This window comes from Littorina saxatilis, linkage group LG16, assembly GCF_037325665.1.
Source record: "Littorina saxatilis isolate snail1 linkage group LG16, US_GU_Lsax_2.0, whole genome shotgun sequence".
NCBI lineage: Eukaryota > Metazoa > Mollusca > Gastropoda > Littorinimorpha > Littorinidae > Littorina > Littorina saxatilis.
Window position 1 is genome coordinate 15,718,499 of NC_090260.1, and position 22,694 is coordinate 15,741,192.

General features: G+C 41.4%; 2 protein-coding genes across 6 annotated transcripts in view; both read right to left on the reverse strand.

The window, feature by feature from the left end:
- The window catches only part of LOC138950502 (uncharacterized), a 252,255-nt gene that overhangs the window by 140,843 nt on the left and 88,718 nt on the right, over positions 1-22,694 (reverse strand). The window contains exons 2-4 of one of the 5 annotated variants that reach the window (XM_070322216.1): positions 12,479-12,601; positions 7,073-7,207; positions 4,793-4,927 (exon numbers count right to left, since the gene is read on the reverse strand). The exons of 2 other annotated variants lie outside the window; for them this stretch is intronic. In XM_070322216.1, the coding sequence (XP_070178317.1) occupies positions 4,793-4,927; positions 7,073-7,207; positions 12,479-12,601 (393 nt within the window). The remainder of the gene's footprint in view (positions 1-4,792; positions 4,928-7,072; positions 7,208-12,478; positions 12,602-22,694) is intronic. 2 more of the 5 variants (XM_070322215.1, XM_070322221.1) reach the window with 2 other exon arrangements.
- LOC138950513 (uncharacterized) overlaps positions 19,901-22,694 on the reverse strand; it is a 34,861-nt gene continuing 32,067 nt past the window's right edge. The window contains exon 4 of the mRNA XM_070322243.1: positions 19,901-21,289. Coding sequence (XP_070178344.1) covers positions 20,874-21,289 — 416 coding nt within the window. The 3' untranslated portion in view covers positions 19,901-20,873. The remainder of the gene's footprint in view (positions 21,290-22,694) is intronic.

Here is a 22,694-nt window from a genome sequence, read left to right on the forward strand (position 1 = left end):
AAACTTAAAAAGTTGATGAGCATGACCCCGCTGTGACCCCAACATTTGACGAAGGTCAATCAAATCGGGGTCAAATCGGAAGATTATTAAATACCAAAAGTCTGCAAATGTTTAAAGGTCTAGCTTCAAAATCATCCGAGATAATCTTAACGTTAAGTTTTTTGTTCGGACATACGGACGGACACTGCATACAGTGTGTGGACAAAAAGCCTAGCGCTATGAACTGGCCCTTACTTTACGTTGGTGAACAAAGCTCTCTCTATCTCTCTCTCTCTCTCTCTGTCTCTCTCTGTCTCTCTGTCTCTCTGTCTCTCTCTGTCTCTCTCTCTCTCTCTGTCTCTCTCTCTCTCTCTGTCTCTCTGTCTCTCTGTCTCTCTCACTCTGTCTCTCTCTCTCTCTCTGTCTCTGTCTCTCTCTCTCTGTCTCTCTCTCTGTCTCTCTCTCTCTCTCTCTGTCTCTCTCTCTCTCTCTCTCTCTCTCTCTCTCTCTCTCTCTCTCTCTCTCTCTCTACTCAGTCTCTCCTGCGTTCGTCTGTTTTTGCGTGTGTGAGCGAGTGTAGGTCAAGAGTTAACTTACATCGCTCATGTTCAGCAGCACCTCCTCCAGACAGCGTCTCGTTGTGTCGGGCAGTACAATGGCCTGGTGGAGGGAGGGCTGGCTGTGTTACCAGGTCACCCAGAACAGAGCGCCTCACAACATCTCTGGCTTGCTTCAGGTAAGCAGCGGCCTTCTTTAGTTCTTCTTGAACTGCAAGGGGGTCGTCTTCTGTCTGAGGTATGATTGCCGCCATCATTATCCCACGCTCGCGATGTATGGCGAGCAGGTCAACAAAGTCCTCCTCCAGGTTCAACGGCTCTGCTTTGACGCTGTTCGTGTTCCTGGCGGCTGCACCAGTATAGATGCTTTGGGTATCGGCACCATATACACCAAATTTAGCTTGGGTCAGAAGTACCATAATTTCTTTTTCCCTTGCGGCTTTGTTCTTTATCTGATTCATGCAGTGGTGGACATTTTTCAGCACTGTGTCTATGCGGACAGTGTCCCTGACCTCTCTACTCTCATCTATGTCTATTTGTTGCTGTGTTTTCAGAACCTGGATTCGCTCACCTTCTATATATATATACGACTAGTGTCTGTGTGTGTGTGTGTCTGTGTGTCTGTGTGTCTGTGTGTCTGTGCGCGATGCGCGGCCAAGGTTCTCGATGGATCTGTTTCAAATTTGGTGATCATATTCAGGTACACCCTGGACACAACCTGGTCGATGAGATATTTCAACACGTGCTCTCAGCGCGCTGCGCGGAACCGATTTTGGTTCCACCTCAGCTATTTTGGTTCCACCTCAGCTTACCCGGGCCCCCATACCGACACACCATAGCCGCTACACCACATCACAACGCCAAAGTTCTCGGTGGTTCTTTTTCAAATTTGGACACCGTATTCAGCTACACCCCGGACACAATATCATCGATGAGATATTTCAACACGTGCTCTCAGCGCGCAGCGCTAAACTCATGTTCGTTTTTGTGTTCATTTCACCATTATAAGTAACTCTTCCTTATCTTCTCCAGTGTTTGGCGTTTATCTCCCTTCCTTCGTGTGGCTTTCCCGTTCAGTTGTAAGTTACTATTTATTTTTAGAATGTCACTGCGCTGTCCAGAACGCTTCCCTTGCACCCGTAAGTTGTTCTTACTGTCAAAGTGAAAAGGTCGAATCAATTTATAGCCACGCGAAAAATACACTCTCACCTATCTCTATATATTTATAGATACAGATATGCATATATATATACGGCTTCTCTGTGTGTGTGTGTGTTTGTGTGTGTGTGTAGGCAAAAACCTATGTATTATAGAGTTCTGTTTGTGATGGGGTCTAGCGGCTTTTGTCTGTCTGCATGTTCTGGCATGTGAGAAGCCACAGCAGATAATATAGGGCTAAGAAATAAGCTCTAAAATTCTCAATCCCGTTTGACAGGACTTCGCCTTTCAAAGGTGATTGTGGTGAACCGCCACGCTGTCTGTCTCTGTCGCGCCGTTCACCCCAAATTCCCGTTTCTGAGAGTGACTATTTTTAGAATGTCACTGCGCTGTCCAGAACGCTTCCCTTGCACCCGTAAGTTGTTCTTACTGTCAAAGTGAAAAGGTCGAATCAATTTATAGCCACGCGAAAAATACACTCTCACCTATCTCTATATATTTATAGATACAGATATGCATATATATATACGGCTTCTCTGTGTGTGTGTGTGTTTGTGTGTGTGTGTAGGCAAAAACCTATGTATTATAGAGTTCTGTTTGTGATGGGGTCTAGCGGCTTTTGTCTGTCTGTATGTTCTGGCATTTGAGAAGCCACAGCAGATAATATAGGGCTAAGAAATAAGCTCTAAAATTCTCAATCCCGTTTGACAGGACTTCGCCTGCAGAGGTGATTGTGATGAACCGCCACGCTGTCTGTCTCTGTCTCGCGATTCACCCCGGCGAAGCCGGGTATTCCTCTAGTCTCCGATATATGCCAGTCTCTCATACACAGTGTCAATGTGAGCCGGGGGGATTATGTATGATTCGCTCTCAAGGTGAGGGAACCAGGCGTTGAGAAACTCTCTCTGGAATCAAAGACATGATGATGTACTGTCTACTCCCTTCTAGTACCATTCACAACCTACGTCAACTATGAAGACGGTGAAAATACAGACACCAAATGGGGACTTATGTCTCGTTGGTGGTTCACACAATATTTGCCTAGAACACAGAAGATAATTGTTTAAAAACAGTTGTTCTATGGTGTAAATTCAAAGTGAAAAACAAAAACAAGGAAAACAAGGAAAACAACTACAACAACAAAAACAACAACAACAACAACAACAACAACAACAGCAACAACAACAACAGCAACAACAACAACAACAACAACAGCAACAACAACAACACAAAAAAAGTAAAACTAATGATAATATAAGATGTTTGATGGGTTGTTGATAGACCAGCTTTTTTGTCGTCCGAGGGGGAGCATATCGTCTTTTGTTTCATATTTATTGACCAAGGCCGAAGGCCGCGGTCAATAAATATGAAACAAAAGTCGATATGCCCCCCGAGGACCGACAAAAAAGCTGGTCTGGCAATAAACCATCAAACATCGTTTTTGTCATCATTTTGGTGGTTCAACATTAAGTGAAAAATCAACACAGGGAGCCATGGTTTGAAACGCGAGTTCTGTTATTATAATGCCTGTTCGGGGCCCCAGCACGTTGTTCAAAGCTGGCGTGCGAAAGCAACTTACTGTGTGTGATTTGAGTTTATAATGTTGAGACAAGTATGTCAGGTTTGAGGATGCGAAGTTCTGTAGTTTCCGACTACAGAGTGGTGTGTGAAAGCAACAGCAAGCGCCTTTGAGACGATAGTGCCCACATGTTGCATTCGAGCGATGGGATTGTCGTATTTCAAACGAGGTGATTTGCTTGCACAGTCAGCGTTGACCATCTCACAACAGATCTGTTATGTGGATTATCGTGCGACGTTCGAGTCGGGGGCAAGGAATCGCAGGAAGCAAAGATGAGTCTTTTTCCATTGTCACCTTTCTTTCCGGTTGTTGGTGCATATAATATTGTGCGGACAAAATGATGCGACGGCGAGTGTTTTTTGCCTCCAAGATTTTGTGGTGTGGGTATTGTTTTGCTCGTTTCATACCCACACCAAAACCTGAAACACACCCCACCCCACCCTCCCCCTCCCTCACAATCAGTCCATGAACACAAACACTGACACACACAAATTAATGATCAAGTTACCCCCCCCCCCCCCAACCCTTCACTTGCACACCTGCAACGCAGACGATCATATTATTGATTAAATATTCATATAGGTCAGTGTTGGGTTTTTTGTTCTTGTTTGTGTTATTGCAGAATCGGTTTTCTCTTATTGCTACACGTGTCTCTTCATTACATTTCACCATCGCCCTACCACCCTGCCCCTCTCGGTATTCCACCCCTCGGTTTTCAGTGGTAAATATTAGTAATCGAATATTGAAGCTACGTTGAGTCAAAGGTCACAGAAGATTTGCATCGTGCAGCACTGCACGAATTGGGTCAAAGGACACAAACGATTTGCGTCGTGCCGCGAAGGAAAGATAATCGCGATCTTGTTTCTCATTGCCTCTCTGTTTTTCATTAGACTTGTCATTCTGCTTGCTCGGCTTTGTCAGATGTCTTCATTTCTTGTTGCTATGTTCTTTGCTTTTTTATTATTATTTTTTTTATTTGCGCGTAGTTTATCGATACAACGTCTTGTGCACGGGTCAAAATGTGTGTGTCAGGGGTCAATTGGTTTGACTTAAACTTACGTTCGTGTTTCTCCAAACAGAGATACACGCACTCCATGACTTTGTGAGAAGATAAAACATATCGATAGGTTTCATTTGTTTGCGATAAAGCATAAATGTATGACCTTTGATGAGGTAGTTTTGTTTTTTGGTTACATTTGCCAGTTTGCCAGTTCGTATTTGGAACTTGGCGAAGCAGTGTCGTCTGTTTAGGTCTGGGGAAACGCCAATGAAAAGAGCCGAAAAATCCTCGAGCGTTTCTATTGGGTTTGCTTTTGATTATCCATGTAATAGGGCTTCCTGCAACTATGGTAACTGGGGATTTATTCCCCGGGGAACATGAGATTTATTTCCCAGGTGCTTGTGAATGAAAACTCGTGAAAATGATGACAATGCACCTTATTCATTTTAAACATAACTTCACGTCTTAAAATAATTATGAGGTTTCGGTGTGTGTGTGTTTTTTCTGAGATGAATTTACCTCATGGTCTGACAACCTTAACACTTGGTCCTCTGATTCCTGTGATCTTGCCATCAAGGGCGGGGCAGGAGAGACAGCCTGGTTCCCCGGTGACCCAGAGGTACTGCACGGCGGAGCACATTCCACAGCCGGTCCCTGTGTGATGTGCATAATATAACCGTCACTTCTGTCATAGCGCTGTTCATAATTATGAGTTGTGTGCATGATATGACCGTCACTTCTGTCATAGCGCTGTTCATAATTATGAGTTGTGTGCGTGATATGACCGTCACTTCTGTCATAGCGTTGTTTTAGATAGTGTGACTCACCTTATTGTCATGCAATAGTATGTGAACGTGTTTCCTCACATGGTACAAACATTATTTTATTTTCCTGTGCGTTTGTGGGCCAAAACGCCCACGTACACTCATGGTTTTGCACGAAGAGGATTGTATGTGCTTGGACAGACAGAGATAGACAGACAGAGATAGACAGACAGAGATAGACAGACAGAGATAGACAGACAGAGATGGGTTGGTTGGCTGGTTATTGTTTGTTGTTTTATGTGCCTACAACCTGTGGCAATCACGATAACATTGTAGACAGTTCTAAATACCGCATGTCTTGTTACACTTCTTTTGTCAAATCTTGTTAATCTCCTTGAAACATGTAAACCTGTGAAAGTATTCATTCGTATTCATTCTTTACCATTTTTACAAAGTACTTTTGGGGGGCTTACTGATTTGTCTATTAGTGTAAGGGAAGGAACTGTGCTTGTTCTTGACAAATGGAATGTCAGGATTACTTTCCCTTTAATTGTCAGGAAGTCAGGAATCAGTGTTTTAGAATTCTCAGGAATGTTGTGTCTAAGTAAATTTAGAAAGGAATTAGTGACAAAAGATTATTTGAAGTATGTGAGTGTTATTTTTTTTTATTTTAATGAGTTTTTAGGCTACCCAAGACGTAACAAATCAACGGCGCGATTCGTACAGCCCTGAGCAGCACAGTTGGTACAGCGGGTACAGTTCGCACGGCAGTCACACCCCCCTTGCCTGATGCACCGTGATTCCCTGCTGCACTGGCAGCACGCCTGCAACGTACAATGCGAGTGTCCCCTGTTGTCGTGAGAATGTACGTGCTGTATGTCTACACTGTTCAGTGTCCCCTGTTGTCGTGAGAATGTACGTGATGTATGTCTACACTGTTCAGTGTCCCCTGTTGTCGTGAGAATGTACGTGCTGTATGTCTACACTGTTCAGTGTCCCCTGTTGTCGTGAGAATGTACGTGCTGTATGTCTACACTGTTCAGTGTCCCCTGTTGTCGTGAGAATGTACGTGATGTATGTCTACACTGTTCAGTGTCCTCTGTTGTCGTGAGAATGTACGTGCTGTATGTCTACACTGTTCAGTGTCCCCTGTTGTCGTGAGAATGTACGTGATGTATGTCTACACTGTTCAGTGTCCTCGGTTGTCGTGAGAATGTTCGAGCTGTATGTCTACACTGTTCAGTGTCCCCTGTTGTCGTGAGAATGTTCGAGCTGTATGTCTACACTGTTCAGTGTCCTCTGTTGTCGTGAGAATGTACGTGCTGTATGTCTACACTGTTCAGTGTCCCCTGTTGTCGTGAGAATGTTCGTGCTGTATGTCTACACCGTTTAGTGTCCCCTGTTGTCGTGAGAATGTACGTGATGTATGTCTACACTGTTCAGTGTCCCCTGTTGTCGTGAGAATGTACGTGATGTATGTCTACACTGTTCAGTGTCCCCTGTTGTCGTGAGAATGCACGTGATGTATGTCCACACTGTTCAGTGTCCCCTGTTGTCATGAGAATGTACGTGATGTATGTCTACACTGTTCAGTGTCCTCTGTTGTCGTGAGAATATACGTGATGTATGTCTACACTGTTCAGTGTCCTCTGTTGTCGTGAGAACTACGTGCTGTATGTCTACACTGTTCAGTGTCCTCTGTTGTCTACTCCCTTCTAGTACCATTCACAACCTACGTCAACTATGAAGACGGTGAAAATACGGACACCAAATAGGGACTTATGTCTCGTTGGTGGTTCACACAATATTTGCCTAGAACACAGCAGATAATTGTTTAAAAACAGTTGTTCTATGGTGTAAATTCAAAATGAAAAACAAAAACAAGGAAAACAACAACAACAACAACAACAACAACAACAACAACAACAACACAAAAAGAGTAAAACTAATGATAATGCACCTTATTCATTTTAAACATAACTTCAAGTCTTAAAATATGAGGTTTCGGTGGGGTTTTTTTCTGAGATGAATTTACCTCATGGTCTGACAACCTTAACACTTGGTCCTCTGAATCCTGTGATCTTGCCATCAAGGGCGGGGCAGGAGAGACAGCCTGGTTCCCCGGTGACCCAGAGGTACTGCACGGCGGAGCACATTCCACGGCCGGTCCCTGTGTGATGTGCATAATATAACCGTCACTTCTAGCATTGTTCATGTATCTAATGATCATGATATTACCGTCACTTCTGTCATAGCGCTGTTCATAATGATGAGTTGTGTGCATGGTATGACCGTCACTTCTCTCATAGCGTTGTTTTAGATAGTGTGACTCACCTTATTGTCATGCAATAGTATGTGAACGTGTTTCCTCACATGGTACCCAGAAAAAATGTTCAAACATTATTTTATTTTCCTGTGCGTTTGTGGGCCAAAACGCCCATGTACACTCATGGTTTTGCACGAAGAGGATTGTATGTGCTTGGCCGTATGTCAAGTTCCGTCGGCCATAAATTATAATCATACTCTACTCTATGTCGTGGGATGCATCTTGGTATTTTCAAGTTTCTATAATTCACTGACATGGATTTCAGAATCTTTACAATTTTTACCTGGTTTTGTGCCACAAAATGGGGTGAGAGGTGGTGGGGGGGGGGGGGGTCAAGCAGGTATGCAAATAAAGTGACCCGGGAGTTCGGAACATCTCTTCTCTTCATCAAGCAGGTAGCGGGGTGCCAAACACTCAACCATCAACTTGGCTGTTGTGATCGTCATCAATGAGGAATGTTCAGTCTATTTGCGTGTATCGACACTGACACGGGCAATGCATGTATACGACCCCAAACTAATTGACAGATTAGATCGGCCGTGTAGGAGCTGAGGGGGAGGAGGGGGAGGGGCAGGAGAGACAGAGATAGACAGACAGAGATAGACAGACAGAGATAGACAGACAGAGATAGACAGACATAGATAGACAGACAGAGATAGACAGACAGAGATAGACAGACAGAGATAGACAGGCAGAGATAGACAGACATAGAGATACATATAGACAGACAGATATAGACAGACAGAGATAGACAGACAGAAACAGACAGACAGAGATAGACAGACATAGATAGACAGACAGAGATAAACAGACAGAGATAGACAGATTGAGATAAACAGATAGAGAAAGAGAGACAGATATGGGTTAGTTGGCTGGTTATTGTTTGTTTTTTAATGTGCCTACAACCTGTGGCAATCACGATACAATTGAAGACGGTTATAAAAACCGCATGTCTTGTAACACTCCTTTCGTCAAATCGTGTTTAACATCTTAAACTCTTTTCAAATATTAGCGAGAGTGAAGGGGGAGAGAGAGAGAGAGAGAGAGAGAGAGAGAGAGAGAGAGAGAGAGAGAGAGAGAGAGAGAGAGGAGAGAGAGAGAGAGAGAGAGAGAGACAGAGAGGAGAGAGAAAGAGAGAGAGAGAGAGAGAATTGAATTGAATTGAATTGAAATTTATTTTACGAGGGTGACAGAATAAGCAATCTATACATGCTTCTTTTCATCCGGCCCTCGCCCATTGAGGGGTAACAAACAAGAAGAAATAAAACATAAGTTTAACAATAGTACAAAATGACATATTTACCATAATTAACATGTCAAGCAACCAATAAGACATTTTAAGATGCATTAGGATTCTTTAGCAATGCTTGAAAATTATATATAACAGGGAAATATGTGTTTGTATAAAAAATAAAAAAAATAAAAAAAAATAAAAAATAAAAAAAAATAAAAATAAAAAATCCTTCATGAATTATATATAATCATGTTTTTCAATATAATCAGAGAGTACAGTTATATTTTGCCAGCTGCTTGATAATAGTTTTTATAAGTTTTGTAAAAGAAACAGCATGTAATATTCCTTGAATGATGTTTCATGAATTCGTAATTTAATTATATTTGGAATGGCGTTCCACATAATTGCTCCAGAATATGATAGACTCGACTTGTACAGGTCAATTCTTGGAGTTGGTGTAATTAATTTGTTACATTTTCTATAATGATTTATTTTGAAATTTGAGGCAATGAGTGTAGGGGCATTCCCTGACATAATTCTATGCATCATCACACCCTTGTTATATGCAAATCTATCTTTGATAGGAAGAATTTGCAATCGTTTATAATCTGTCATGGAAAGAGATGTATTTTTTAAAATAATTAATTTAACAGCTCTTCTATGTAAACTGCCCAAGTGTTTCAAAGTATTTGCACTTGCAGAGTCCCACACTGTGGACGCATAGTCAATAGCTGACTGAATATGTGCCTGAAAAAAAAGTTTTCTTGTGCGAAGGTCTAGAAAGTGTTTGATTTTTGATAACTGAAATATTTTCTTGGATGTGTTTTTACAAAGTGTATCTACATGTTTTGACCAAGACAGGTTATTGTCAATAATTATTCCCAAGACTTTATGGCTATCAACTTCGGTAATATCTTGATTTCGTATTAGCAATGTCGGAAATTTAGATGTTAGATTTTGTCTTTTTTGCCTCGTGGTAAGTAGCATGCATTTAGTTTTATTTGGATTCAGTGACATATGGTTTAGTTCTGACCATTCAAGTAATCGTTCAATGTTTTCTTGGAGGATATTTGCTAGTTTATTAAGATCTTGGTGACTAGAATGAATTGTAGTATCATCTGCAAATAGTTCACACATGCATTTTACAAATAGAGGTAGGTCGTTTATATATATAGAAAATAGTAATGGACCAAGAATAGAACCTTGTGGTACTCCAAATCTTACTGTTTGCTTACAAGAGTATGATTGTTTCAGATAAGTACTTTGCTGTCTGTCTGACAGGAAAGATGTTAAAATGTTTATGGAATCTGTTGCAATTCCATAAATCTCAAGCTTTTTGATAAGGAGTTTATGGTCAATTAGGTCAAAAGCTTTAGCAAAGTCAACAAATAGAGCAGCACAGAACTGATTATTATTAATGTTTGTCAGCCATTGGTCTACTAAACTAATAAGCGCTGTTTGACATGAGTGTTTTTGCCTAAAACCTGATTGATTATCATGGATCAATTTATTGTTCTCAAAGTGAGAAAGGATGTGTTTATTGATATGTTTTTCAAGAGGCTTTGAAAGGATTGATAGAATTGATATTGGTCTATAATTTGAAGGATTTGTAGTATCTCCTGATTTAAAGAGAGGAATCACTTTAGCCTGTTTGAATTGTTTAGGAAAATAGCTTTTGTCAATACAAAGGTTATAGATAAATGTCAATGTATCTGTGATAACTGGAGCTGCCATTTTTATAATTTTTGCATCCAGACCATCTATGTCACGTGTTCCGGTTTGTTTTAAATGCTGAAGATGAGAGTAAACATCCAGTATAGTCATTGGTGGCAGTGTATGCTGAAAATGTATCTGTTTTGAATTGCAGTATTCCTTTAAATGTTCTAAATTATTTGACTGTGTCCGATCACAAGAAATTACTTTATCAGCAATTTTTGAGAAATGGTCATTGAGTGTATCTGCAGAAATGTCAATTATTTGTGAAGATTTTGTTGAAGTTTCTTTGTTTGTGAGTTGGTTAATTGCTTTCCAAATAGATTTTGAATCTTGTTTAGATGTAATGAGATGTTGAAAATAATGTTGTTTACTTTTTCGTTTCAAGGAATTTACTTTATTTCTTTGTTGTGTGTACTCTTCGTGGGTACCATGTTGTTTTAAGAAGTCACGGTAATTTGCAGCATTTTCTATGTCTTGGTCGATCCATTTGGGTTTTTCTGTCTGCTTTACTCGATGTGTTTTCAGTGGTGCATGTTTATTGTAAATGATAATGAAAATAGATGTCCAAAACTCTAAAGCTTCGTCAGGATTTGTAAAATTGTAAGTATTTGAAAGTGGGCTATTTTTGAGATCAGAAAGAAATGCACTTTCACTGAAATGAGAGAATGAACGATATGTAATAGTTTTGTGACCAACCCTTGGAATTTTAACCCCTTTACGAGACCAAGTGATACAAATGGGAAAGTGGTCACTGACAGAAAAAAAGGGTACACATGTTTCTTTGATATGACGTTTTTCAGAAACATAAATATGATCAATGAGTGTTTTAGAATTGGGAGTAACTCTTGTTGGATTTTGGATCATTTGATGTATATTTAATAGATTAATAGTGTCCAACCAAGTTTTATTTTGTTTCAGAAGATCAATATTAAAATCTCCTAGAAGAATTATTTCTTTTGATTCATTTGAAACTGTATCCATCATATCCATGAATTCATCATACCAGTGAACCTTTTCTGCTGGATTTCGGTAGCAAAAACCAACAATGATTGGTGCTGATCTTTTTAATCCTATTTCTAACCAAATGCATTCAACACCAGGTGTTTCAAGATGTTGAAGACGCTTGTAAATTATTGATTCGTTAATATAAACTAACAAGCCAGTTTCTAAGTGTTTTGTAGAATCTCTTCGTAATGTATTATAACCTGAAATGGAAATATCTGAATCAGGTATGATGTTAGATAGTCGAGATTCCGTAAAGCCAAAAATATGAAAGTTGTTACCGTTGTTTGAAAGTAAAGATAATATGTCTGTTATTTTGTTATATGCATGGTTAATGTTTAAATGGCCGATATGGAGTCCTTCTTTGAGAAGCCAATGATTTTGACAATTATTATTTGAAGATGCCATAAGATTAGTTTAGAAACCTAACACAAATTTACGATGACGGAATATGGAGGAAGCTGAAATGTGTACAAATGAAATATAAACAATTATAGTTCATAAACACAATTCTAGATACAAATATAACAGATTAATTAATGTTGTAGTATAAACAACAATGTCACAATATGCAATAGCTTTGAGTTGGTGATGAAGTCCTTTTTCTTCTCTCAAAGAATTGCAATCACTGAATTTTAGTTAAGTTAACAATGTCACAACATGCAATAGCTTTGGGTTGATGATGAAGTCCTTTTTCTTCTCTCAAAGAATTGCAATCACTGAATTTTAGTTAAGTTAACAATGTCACAATATACAATAGCTTTGAGTTGATGATGAAGTCCTTTTTCTTCTCTCAAAGAATTGCAATTACTGAATTTTAGATTAGTTAACAATGTCACAATATGAAATAGCTTTAAGTGGTGATGAAGTCCTTTTTCTTCTCTCAAAGAATTTCAATCACTGAATTATAGTTAAGTTATATGTCAATAATACAAAAATCCGTCAGAAGATTGGCCGTGAGCAACAAATATTCAAACTAGAGTTTCAAACACATGTTGACCTTGTTGCATGCTGATGTAGGGATAGTACATAGGTTTTTGGCCAAGAAAACATGTGTCAAAATATGGGTTGTACCGCATGTATGGACAGAGAGAGAGAGAGAGAGAGAGAGAGAGAGAGAGAGAGAGAGAGAGAGAGAGAGTATTCCGCTACCCAAGACCTACCAGATCAACGGAGCAATTAGTACAGCCCTGAGCAGCACAGTTGGTACAGGGGGTGCAGTTCGCACGGCAGTCACACTCCCCTTGCCTGATGCACCGTGATTCCCTGCTGCACTGGCAGCACGCCTGAAAGGTTCGATGTGAGTGACCTCTTTTGTTGTGAAAATGTACGTGTTAAAACACAACACGATGGACAACACGTGCAACACGATGGATATCACAACACGATGGACAACACAGCACGATGGACAACACAACACGATGGACAACACAACACGATGGTCAACACAACATGATGGACAACACAACACGATGGACAACACAACAAAATGGACAACACAACACGATGGACAACACAACACGATGGACAACACAACACGATGGACAACACAACACGATGGACAACACAACACGATGGACAACACAACACGATGGACAACACAACACGATGGATAACACAACATGATGGACAATACAACAAGGAGGTGAACAACATAACACGATGGACATCACAGCACGATGGACACCACAACGTGATGGACAACACAACACAATGGACCACACAACACGATGGACAACACAATACAACAATACAATAAACAACACAACACAATGGACAACACAATACAACACAATGGACAACACAACACGATGGACAACACAACACAATGGACAACATGCAACACGATGGACACCACAACACGATGGACAACACAACACGATGGACATCACAACACGATGGACAACACAACACGATGGACAACACAATACAATAAACAACACAACACAATGGACAACACAATACAACACAATGGACAACACAACACGATGGACAACACAACACAATGGACAACATGCAACACGATGGACAACACAATACAACACAATGGACAACACAACACGATGGACAACACAACACGATGGACAACACAACACAATGGACAACACAACACAACGGACAACACAACACAACAAAATGGACAACACAACACAATGGACAACACAACACGATGGACAACACAACACAATGGACAACACAACACGATGGACCACACAACACAATGGACAACACAATACAACACAATGGACAACACAACACAATGGACATCACAGCACGATGGACACCACGATACAATAAACAACACAACACAATGGACAACACAATACAACACAATGGACAACACAACACGATGGACAACACAACACAATGGACAACATGCAACACGATGGACAACACAATACAACACAATGGACAACACAACACGATGGACAACACAACACAATGGACAACACAATACAATACAATGGACAACACAACACGATGGACAACACAACACAATGGACCACACAACACGATGGACAATACAATGGACAACACAATACATCACGATGGACAACACAACACGATGGACAACACAACACAATGGACAACATGCAACACGATGGACACCACGGCTGACAACATAAAACTTTTAAAACGATGGACAACACGCCACAGCTAAGAACACAGAATGATACACATCACAACACGGTGACAGCGGCCTACCAGACGTGGTTTCTTTGCAATGGATCCGCTGCCTCCCTGCTGACTCGCCATTGTGCTCGCCCTGTCTCACCTAAAACATCAACATCATGGCGATCCTTTAGCAACAGTTAGTGCACATGTTCATCTTAAAGGGGAGTAATCCTTTAGCAACAGTTAGTGCACATGTTCATCTTAAAGGGGAGTAATCCTTTAGCAACAGTTAGTGCACATGTTCATCTTAAAGGGGAGTAATCCTTTAGCAACAGTTAGTGCACATGTTCATCTTAAAGGGGAGTAATCCTGTAGCAACAGTTAGTGCACATGTTCATCTTAAAGGGGAGTAATCCTTTAGCAACAGTTAGTGCACATGTTCATCTTAAAGGGGAGTAATCCTTTAGCAACAGTTAGTGCACATGTTCATCTTAAAGGGGAGTAATCCTTTAGCAACAGTTAGTGCACATGTTCATCTTAAAGGGGAGTAATCCTTTAGCAACAGTTAGTGCACATGTTCATCTTAAAGGGGAGTAATCCTAAGGCACTTTCGATTCGCCGTAATTTAGACACTCCAGCGACGAATTACATGAACGATTATCAATATCTAAATAGAATAACTGGTTGAATAAGTGTGAATAGTAAAGTAGATGTGATCAGGTCTGACTCTTCATGCAGAGTCAACACATTGTAACAACCCGATAATTTTTTTGTTATATTTTTTCTTCTTTTTTTGTTTTTGTTTTTTTGTTGTACAAAATGTATCTTGTCTGTTTTACATTTCTAATAAGGGTATGAGCAATTCTCTGACCTCGACATCACGTGAAATAATATTTCCTATCTAGATGTACATATTTATAACCACACTTAATATAATCTTAGCTTGTTGTGTGGTCACAAATGTCTGTATCGCATATACATGCCACCCTGTATTTCTTTAATAAAATCTTGTTTAAACCAACACATTGTAACCATTTTCCAGTATACACCGATTCACAGTTCCGCGGCCATTTTGGAATTGTAAGTACGCAGATCGTTTTTCGAGTATTTTTTCTACTTCCACTTCCAGTTTCGTGGAATTTGCGCTTGTGCATATCACTTTTGCGAGTAAGTTCCGGAGATTTGAACGCATAGACTGATTCGCTGAAGAAAGTGCACTTTTGTAGTGATTTGCAAAATTGGGACCCCCATTTTCAAAGTCGGTAAACTACATTACTGCAACCAGTTACTGGGCAAGTTTATATGCCACTGAAATGGATTGAACTTGAAGTTGACTCTGCAACTTTGATGGAAATGAACCGACGAGCACACTCGCCCTCTCTATCACCATGCTTTGCCGTGCAGACGATGCAAACGTTGCTCGTCGAAAACATCTCGACCAATCATAATCGCTTTAGGTATCACGTGGGTTTTCTTTTTTCTTCCATGTAGCGCTGGAACGTAGTTTCTAGAAGAAAGTTAATTTAAACTAAGAGTGTATGTTGCTGTGTGCATGAAGGGGGGGGGGGGGAGGAGGGGAGGGGGGGGCGTAGCTGTGGTGCCACCGTGAGAAAGTTAATTGTGAGAGATAACAGATGTCGGTGTGTGGTCAGAGTGGTGGGGTGGTCTAGCACATGGAGAGGGGAGGGGAAGGGGGGAGGGCGGTGTTGAGGTAATAGGAGAATGAGCAACGAATACAAGGGTGGGGGTGGGGGGGCTGTAGTGGAGGGTGAGAGCAAAGAGTGTATCCTACACTCTTTGGTGAGAGGCAGAGATATAGATTGGAAGGAACCGTATGGGTTCAGTCCGTTTCCCAACAGCAAGCGCGCAGCAGGACCCAGCAAAGTGAAACATTATCCCACCACCATCCCCCACGCCTCCCAGTAATTTGACCTGTGTGGTCAATAGCAGGATGTGTCCTATCCTGTTTCACTCAGTTATCTTTTTATGTTTATTTTTCAGGGGCCCCTTCGTTGTTTTATCATGTAATTAATTGTATTTGTCAATGTTCTCAATGATACTATGTTTTGATATTATGTTGATGGGAAAATGATGTTCCCTTGTGAAACAATTTATGTAGATGAGTCATATCGTTTCTTGCTGACATGAATCACTTACATGAATAAATGGCCCCTTGTTTTGTTCCCCCAAAAACATTACATCCTTGTGTGTGTGTGTGTTTGGGTTTATACTGTGGTGTTTGGTACAGCTGCGGAGATATACATATGTGTGTGTGTTGTGGTGGATGTATGTGAGAGTGCGCGCGTAGCGGAGAGAGGATGGCAGAATTGGTGCGGGGATAGGGACGAGAGGGGGGGGGGGGGGGGGTGGGGGGGGGGGGTGAGAAGCGAGTAAAGTTTAACCTAACTGTCAACTGGTGTATTGTAATTTAGACACGCTGGGTTTAGAACGAAGCACATTCTGTGATTGGTGTTCAATTCTTGATGAACATCAACAATCACATGTTGAACACATGCTTAGGAGGCGCATTTTTACACGTCTAATCAGTCTTTGTTTTATAGTGGTGAGAGTAATTTGTAAGTGCCCGGTACTGTAGCATTAGCAAAACAGCGAGACCATAGTTGATGCGAAGATATCAATCACATGACGTAAATAGATGTACGTGGGATTTCTTTTGAAAAAGTGAGTCTATTCCAAACACTGCTATTGGATGGGAAAAATGTCTCGCTGTGTTGGGAAAAGCCCTGCACAAATTCAAGACAAATTACAACAGAGCCTAAACGATGTTTCTGAGTGGTGTTCTGCAAATCGTATGCTTATTAATCCAGTTAAAACAAAGTCTATGATAATCAGCACTCGCCAAAAACATCAACTTTCAGAAATGACTCTGAGTCTGTCCCTAAATGAGCACTCCATTGAGCAAGTAGCTGAGCACCGTTTACTGGGACTTACTGTTGATAATAATCTCAAATGGCAGACTCACATCAATGGAATCTGCAAAAAAATTGCTAAAAACCTGTTTCTTTTGTCAAAGTTACAAAGCATTATTAATCTAGACACAAGAAAACTATTTTATAATGCCCACATAAAACCCCATATTGATTATGCTTCCATAGTATGGGACGGGTGTAGTGAAGTTCACTTGAAGAAGCTGAACTCGCTCCAGCGTAGAGCTGCTAAACTAGTTCTGCCCAGTCCATCTCTTTCTACAAAGGAAAAGATGAAAAGTATTGGGATGTTAAGCTTAAAAAAGCAGCTTTTGTATAATAAATGTTCATTTATGTATAAAGTCGTTTATAAGGACGCCCCAACATATCTTATACAACTCTTCAAATCATCTCCGTCATATTATTCAAACACTCGAAATAACCTTGCCTTGTCAAGGCCCCGCATCGATTTGTTTAAAACTAGTTTTTCTTATTCTGGTGCGTTCCTTTGGAATTCACTACCTGTAAATATCAAGTCATGTCTGTCATTATCTTCTTTTAAAAGACAGCTCCGAAAGCACCTCTCTAACGACTAAGTCGGTGTACAATTTGTGCGAGTGTGTGTGAGGATGTGTGAAAGAGAAAGTGCATAGTATGCTTCCATTAACAAGCACACTTTTGAATTTTTTATTTTTATTTTGTTATACTTTTCCCTGCATAATTTAGTTTTATTTGATTTTTTGTTTAAATGTCTTCATTCTTCATATTTGTTCTTTGTTTCATGTGTGTATTATAGTAGGGACTAGCTGTAAGAAAGGACCATATGGACCTAATGCTATCATCCCTCGGTAATAAAGTTTTCGAGTTCGAGTTCGAGTTCGAGTTCGAGTGATCGTGGTATCTTGTTCTCTGGCCATGACAATGAAGACCAGAGCACTGTTAACATTGGAGCTACTCTCGCTGTGTTGTGATCATGGTATCTTGTTCTCTGACCATGACAATGAAGACCAGAGCGCTGTTAACATTGGAGCTACTCTCGCTGTGTTGTGATCATGGTATCTCCCTCGTTCTCTGGCCATGACAATGAAGACCAGAGCACTGTTAACATTGGAGCTACTCTCGCTGTGTTGTGATCATGGTATCTTGTTCTCTGACCATGACAATGAAGACCAGAGCGCTGTTAACATTGGAACTACTCTCGCTGTGTTGTGATCGTGGTATCTTGTTCTCTGACCATGACAATGAAGACCAGAGCACTGTTAACATTGGAGCTACTCTCGCTGTGTTGTGATCATGGTATCTTGTTCTCTGACCATGACAATGAAGACCAGAGCGCTGTTAACATTGGAGCTACTCTCGCTGTGTTGTGACCATGGTATCTTGTTCTCTGACCATGACAATGAAGACCAGAGCGCTGTTAACATTGGAGCTACTCTCGCTGTGTTGTGATCATGGTATCTTGTTCTCTGACCATGACAATGAAGACCAGAGCGCTGTTAACATTGGAGCTACTCTCGCTGTGTTGTGATCATGGTATCTTGTTCTCTGACCATGACAATGAAGACCAGAGCACTGTTAACATTGGAGCTACTCTCCCTGTGTTGTGATCATGGTATCTCCCTCGTTCTCTGACCATGACAATGAAGACCAGACGGGTCTTGCCTTTTGTGCTTTGGTTTCTTTTTTTGTGGGGCAGCGTGTTAGGCGGTCGGGTTGGTCAATGTCTTCTGAAAAGATTTGATTAAGGGGAAGGGTTTCCATGTTTCTGAACACTACTCAGTTGCAAGCAGATTATTTGTATCCATAGAAACCCACATTTCTTCCGGAAAGTATCTTAATTACCTCTACTTAAAATCTTCCGACGTTTTAATAGCAAATGTGTCTCTCTACTAACCCTCTGATGCTGAAGCTCGCATTTTTCATGATCCGCTAACTTCGACCATTATTTTTAATAATCACTGAGACTCGGCATGTAACCTCTACTTATTCCCCCCTCTCTGTAAACTTGTAGAGCTAGTTATTTTTCGATAATGACCCAGCAACCAAACAAATAACGAGCCAGCAACAGCCTGAATCCTCGATAGTGCAATGGGTTGAGAAGCTGTTCTGTTTTGGTACTACTTTTTCGACTGAAAAGTTCCGAACGCTCTATACGTACGAAATATACATCTCTGGAGCAAACAATACAAACATACCGCATTTAAATTAACAACTACAGGCCTGAACACATGAATCTCCACATAAAATCCATGAGTTAGGTTGTTTTCTGAATCTAGATCTGCCGTGCACACACCGTTCATCACAAGCAAATTCCCAAGGCAAGTAACTCATACTCTTGCCGACAAGAGTAGTTCCCCTTCTTTTAACGCAGTTTCTTCGACAACACTGACTGCAATCCGACGGTCAGTTTTCAACAATATTTCATTTTATAAACAGATCACACGCAACCAAATGCACACATCTCATCAATTTAAACAACATAAAGCGGTTTCATACACTATTTTCCCCAGAAAACTGAACTTCATACAGTAATTAACGTTGGAACACGGGTGCAAAAGTTCGTCTGCTAGTCCCATTTGACGAAAGAACATTATCCTAACACGATACTAAAACATAAACAGAACACACAATATCTGCCTTTACCGCCACAGCAGAATAACAGCATATCTGTGTACTTGATTTTAGTCTAAAACAGGGAAACTGACAAGAAGTGTTAACAGAATGGAATGATTTGCACGGAACTATACAACCGCGCATTAATCGATCGCCTGCGCAGGTTGACTGGTTGAGTGATTCGGATTCGATCAAACTTTCGCACAAAAACTCCTGTTTTCTTTGAATAACTGAAGAAAGGAGGAATAAAGAGGTTACACACCTCGTCTCAGTGATTATTAAAAATAATGGTCTCAGTTCGCGGTCATGAAAAAGCTCGCTGAAGCTCGCATTTTTCATGATCCGCCAACTTCGACCATTATTTTTAATAATCACTGAGACTCGGCATGTAACCTCTACGTATTTGTTCTCTCTCTATCTCTCTCTCTCTCTCTTGTTAGCCTGTTCATGGATGTTTCCATGGAGATAGACCACGCATTCCACTGTCCCTAGAAAATGTACAATCTGTCCGTGACGTCATTTCTTGATGACGCTAATTATAAATGACATCATGCGCTTGTCAGTGAACAAGAAGCGATGTGTTGAGTGATTTTTTGGCTCACGTAAGTGTAGCCTATGCGATCGTAACTTTGTCTGTCTGTGCATGCGTGCGTATGTGCGTGCGTGCGTGCGTGTGTATGTCTGTGGTAGAAACTCTAACATTTGAAGACGTCACATTACATTGACGTCACATTATGACGTAAGAGGGTTAGACGTCACGCGAAGGAAGTACTAAAAGTCTCGGTCATTATTATTTTGAGCGGGCCGAGACTAGTTGGCAGTCGTGTCCCTGTAAGTAGGCTACATGCAGACAGACAGATCTAGATCTAGTGTCTCGCTTTCTTGCACAGTTTCACCTATGCTCTTTCTGTGTGTGTGTGTGTGTGTGTGTGTGTGTGTGTGTGTGTGTGTGTGTGTGTGTGTGTGTATGTGTGACGGAGTGATTGAGTTTGTGTTACTGTTTGTCGATTTCTTACGTGAGCCTTGAAGGCTTCGCCTCTTGTCTTTCCGTATTTTAAAACGATAAAAATGTCACTCGGGTTGTTGTTGTCGGTGTCGGTGGTGATGGTGGCGGATGGTGGTGGATGTCGTGGTAGAGGATGATGTTGTCGTCGTAGTTGTCAGAGAGCGGCAGGTTGTAAGGACAGGTATTGCTGAGTTTCAGTAAATGGAGTCAATAAAATGCTGAATTTCAGTTCAACGGTTGTTTTTGTTGTGGTTGTTGTTGTTGTTGTTGTTGTTGTTGTTGTTGTTGTTGTTGTTGTTGTTAGACATCGCTGGACGTTGCGGGATGTATAGTCGAGACAGGTGGTGGTGGTGGCGGTGACGAGATGTGGGTGTCACTCAGTGTCGCTGTCGCTCTCTATGTCCCAACAACCTTCACCCAGATCACCTGGGCCGTGGACCGCGACATGCATCTCAGGCGGCCGGCAATGTTAGCATCAAGACCACTATAGTCCAGGTAGACGACGACGTGTCTCTCCAAGCCCCATACTGTGTTCTGATTGGCCACCGTCACCGCCTCGTCTCGACCCCTACCTGCCGCTCTCTGTGTGGGACCCGATGTCATTTCAGCCAGTTGTCTAACGGCCGCTGTGTCGTTATGAGCCACCTTACGGGTGGGGACGCCGCGTGACTCGAGGCCCCGGATGAAGGGTGCTGGTGACCAGGGGCTACCATCCGGTGTGTCTGTGTCACAGTCCATGATACCACCACCCAGCACAAAGACGTCGCTGTAGGTGAGGCCGCCCTGCCCGTGGGGAGCGTTGTCATCGCAACCTGAAACATCACACACACCGTCAACACCGCATCGTCGTTGTGTAATATACATCCACACCGACTGCAACAACTACAACTACAACAACAACAACAAAACAAAACAACAACATCAACGACGACGACGACGACACCATCATCACCATCAACAACAAGAGGCGAAGCCTTCAAGGCTCACGTAAGAAATCGACAAACAGTAACAACAAGAAGGGCAAAGCCCATACGACTCACATGCTTGACCTTGACCTTTACATGACCTTGACCTTCAGGGTCAAGGTCAAATAACTAAACCTAGCAATGACATCATACACTAAGAACTGCTTTACACATTTTTCCTACCAAAATACATGTGACCAAGGTCAAGGTCATCCAAGGTCATGCAACACAAAGCTGTTAATTCAAGACATAGGAAGTACAATGGTGCTTATTGGCTCTTTCTACCATGAGATATGGTCACTTTTAGTGGTTCACTACCTTATTTTGGTCACATTTCATAAGGGTCAAAGTGACCTTGACCTTGATCATATGTGACCAAATGGGTCTCATGATGAAAGCATAACATGTGCCCCACATAATTTTTAAGTTTGAAACAGTTATCTTCCATAGTTCAGGGTCAAGGTCACTTCAAAATATGTATACAATCCAACTTTAAAGGACCCTTGCGACCTTGACCTTGAAGCAAGGTCAACCAAACTGGTGTCCAAAGATAGGGCTTACATTGCTTTTTGATTCAAGATGGACGACGAAATCAGACTCAATACCATAGTGAAGAATGCACTTATCGACTTTGGTCGATATCGACTAACCTCCTACCTGTATTATTTCATACTGCGATGCATTGACATGTCGAATGAAACTCGAAATCCCAGCGCTCACGCCAACTGAAATAGAACACATACAATTAACTTACGTCATCATCAAGTACGTAAAGTACAATTTGTGACGTAAAGTACTCAGAAAGAAGCACAACACGCGCTGGTCGAGACTACGTGCATGCGCTTTCTGACTAATAAGATTTGAGACGCCAAGACATGAAAAGATAACTCTCTTTTCCGCCATAGTGCCTTCCAACTAGTCTCGGCCCGCTCAAAATAATGAGCCAAAATGACCGAGACTTTCAGTAATTCCTTCGCGTGACGTCTAACCCTCTTACGCAATAATGTGACGTCTTCAAATGACGAAATGTTAAAGTTTCTACCACAGACATACACACGCACACACGCACACAAACACATACACGCACAGACAGACAAAGTTACGATCGCATAGGCTACACTTACGTGAGCCAACAACCACGACACAAACAACAACGACGACCCATGTCTAACTTCCGCACCAACACCGGCTGCAGCAACACGTGAACAGAGTTACAACTACATCAGCAGCACCACAACCACCTGAAAATAGG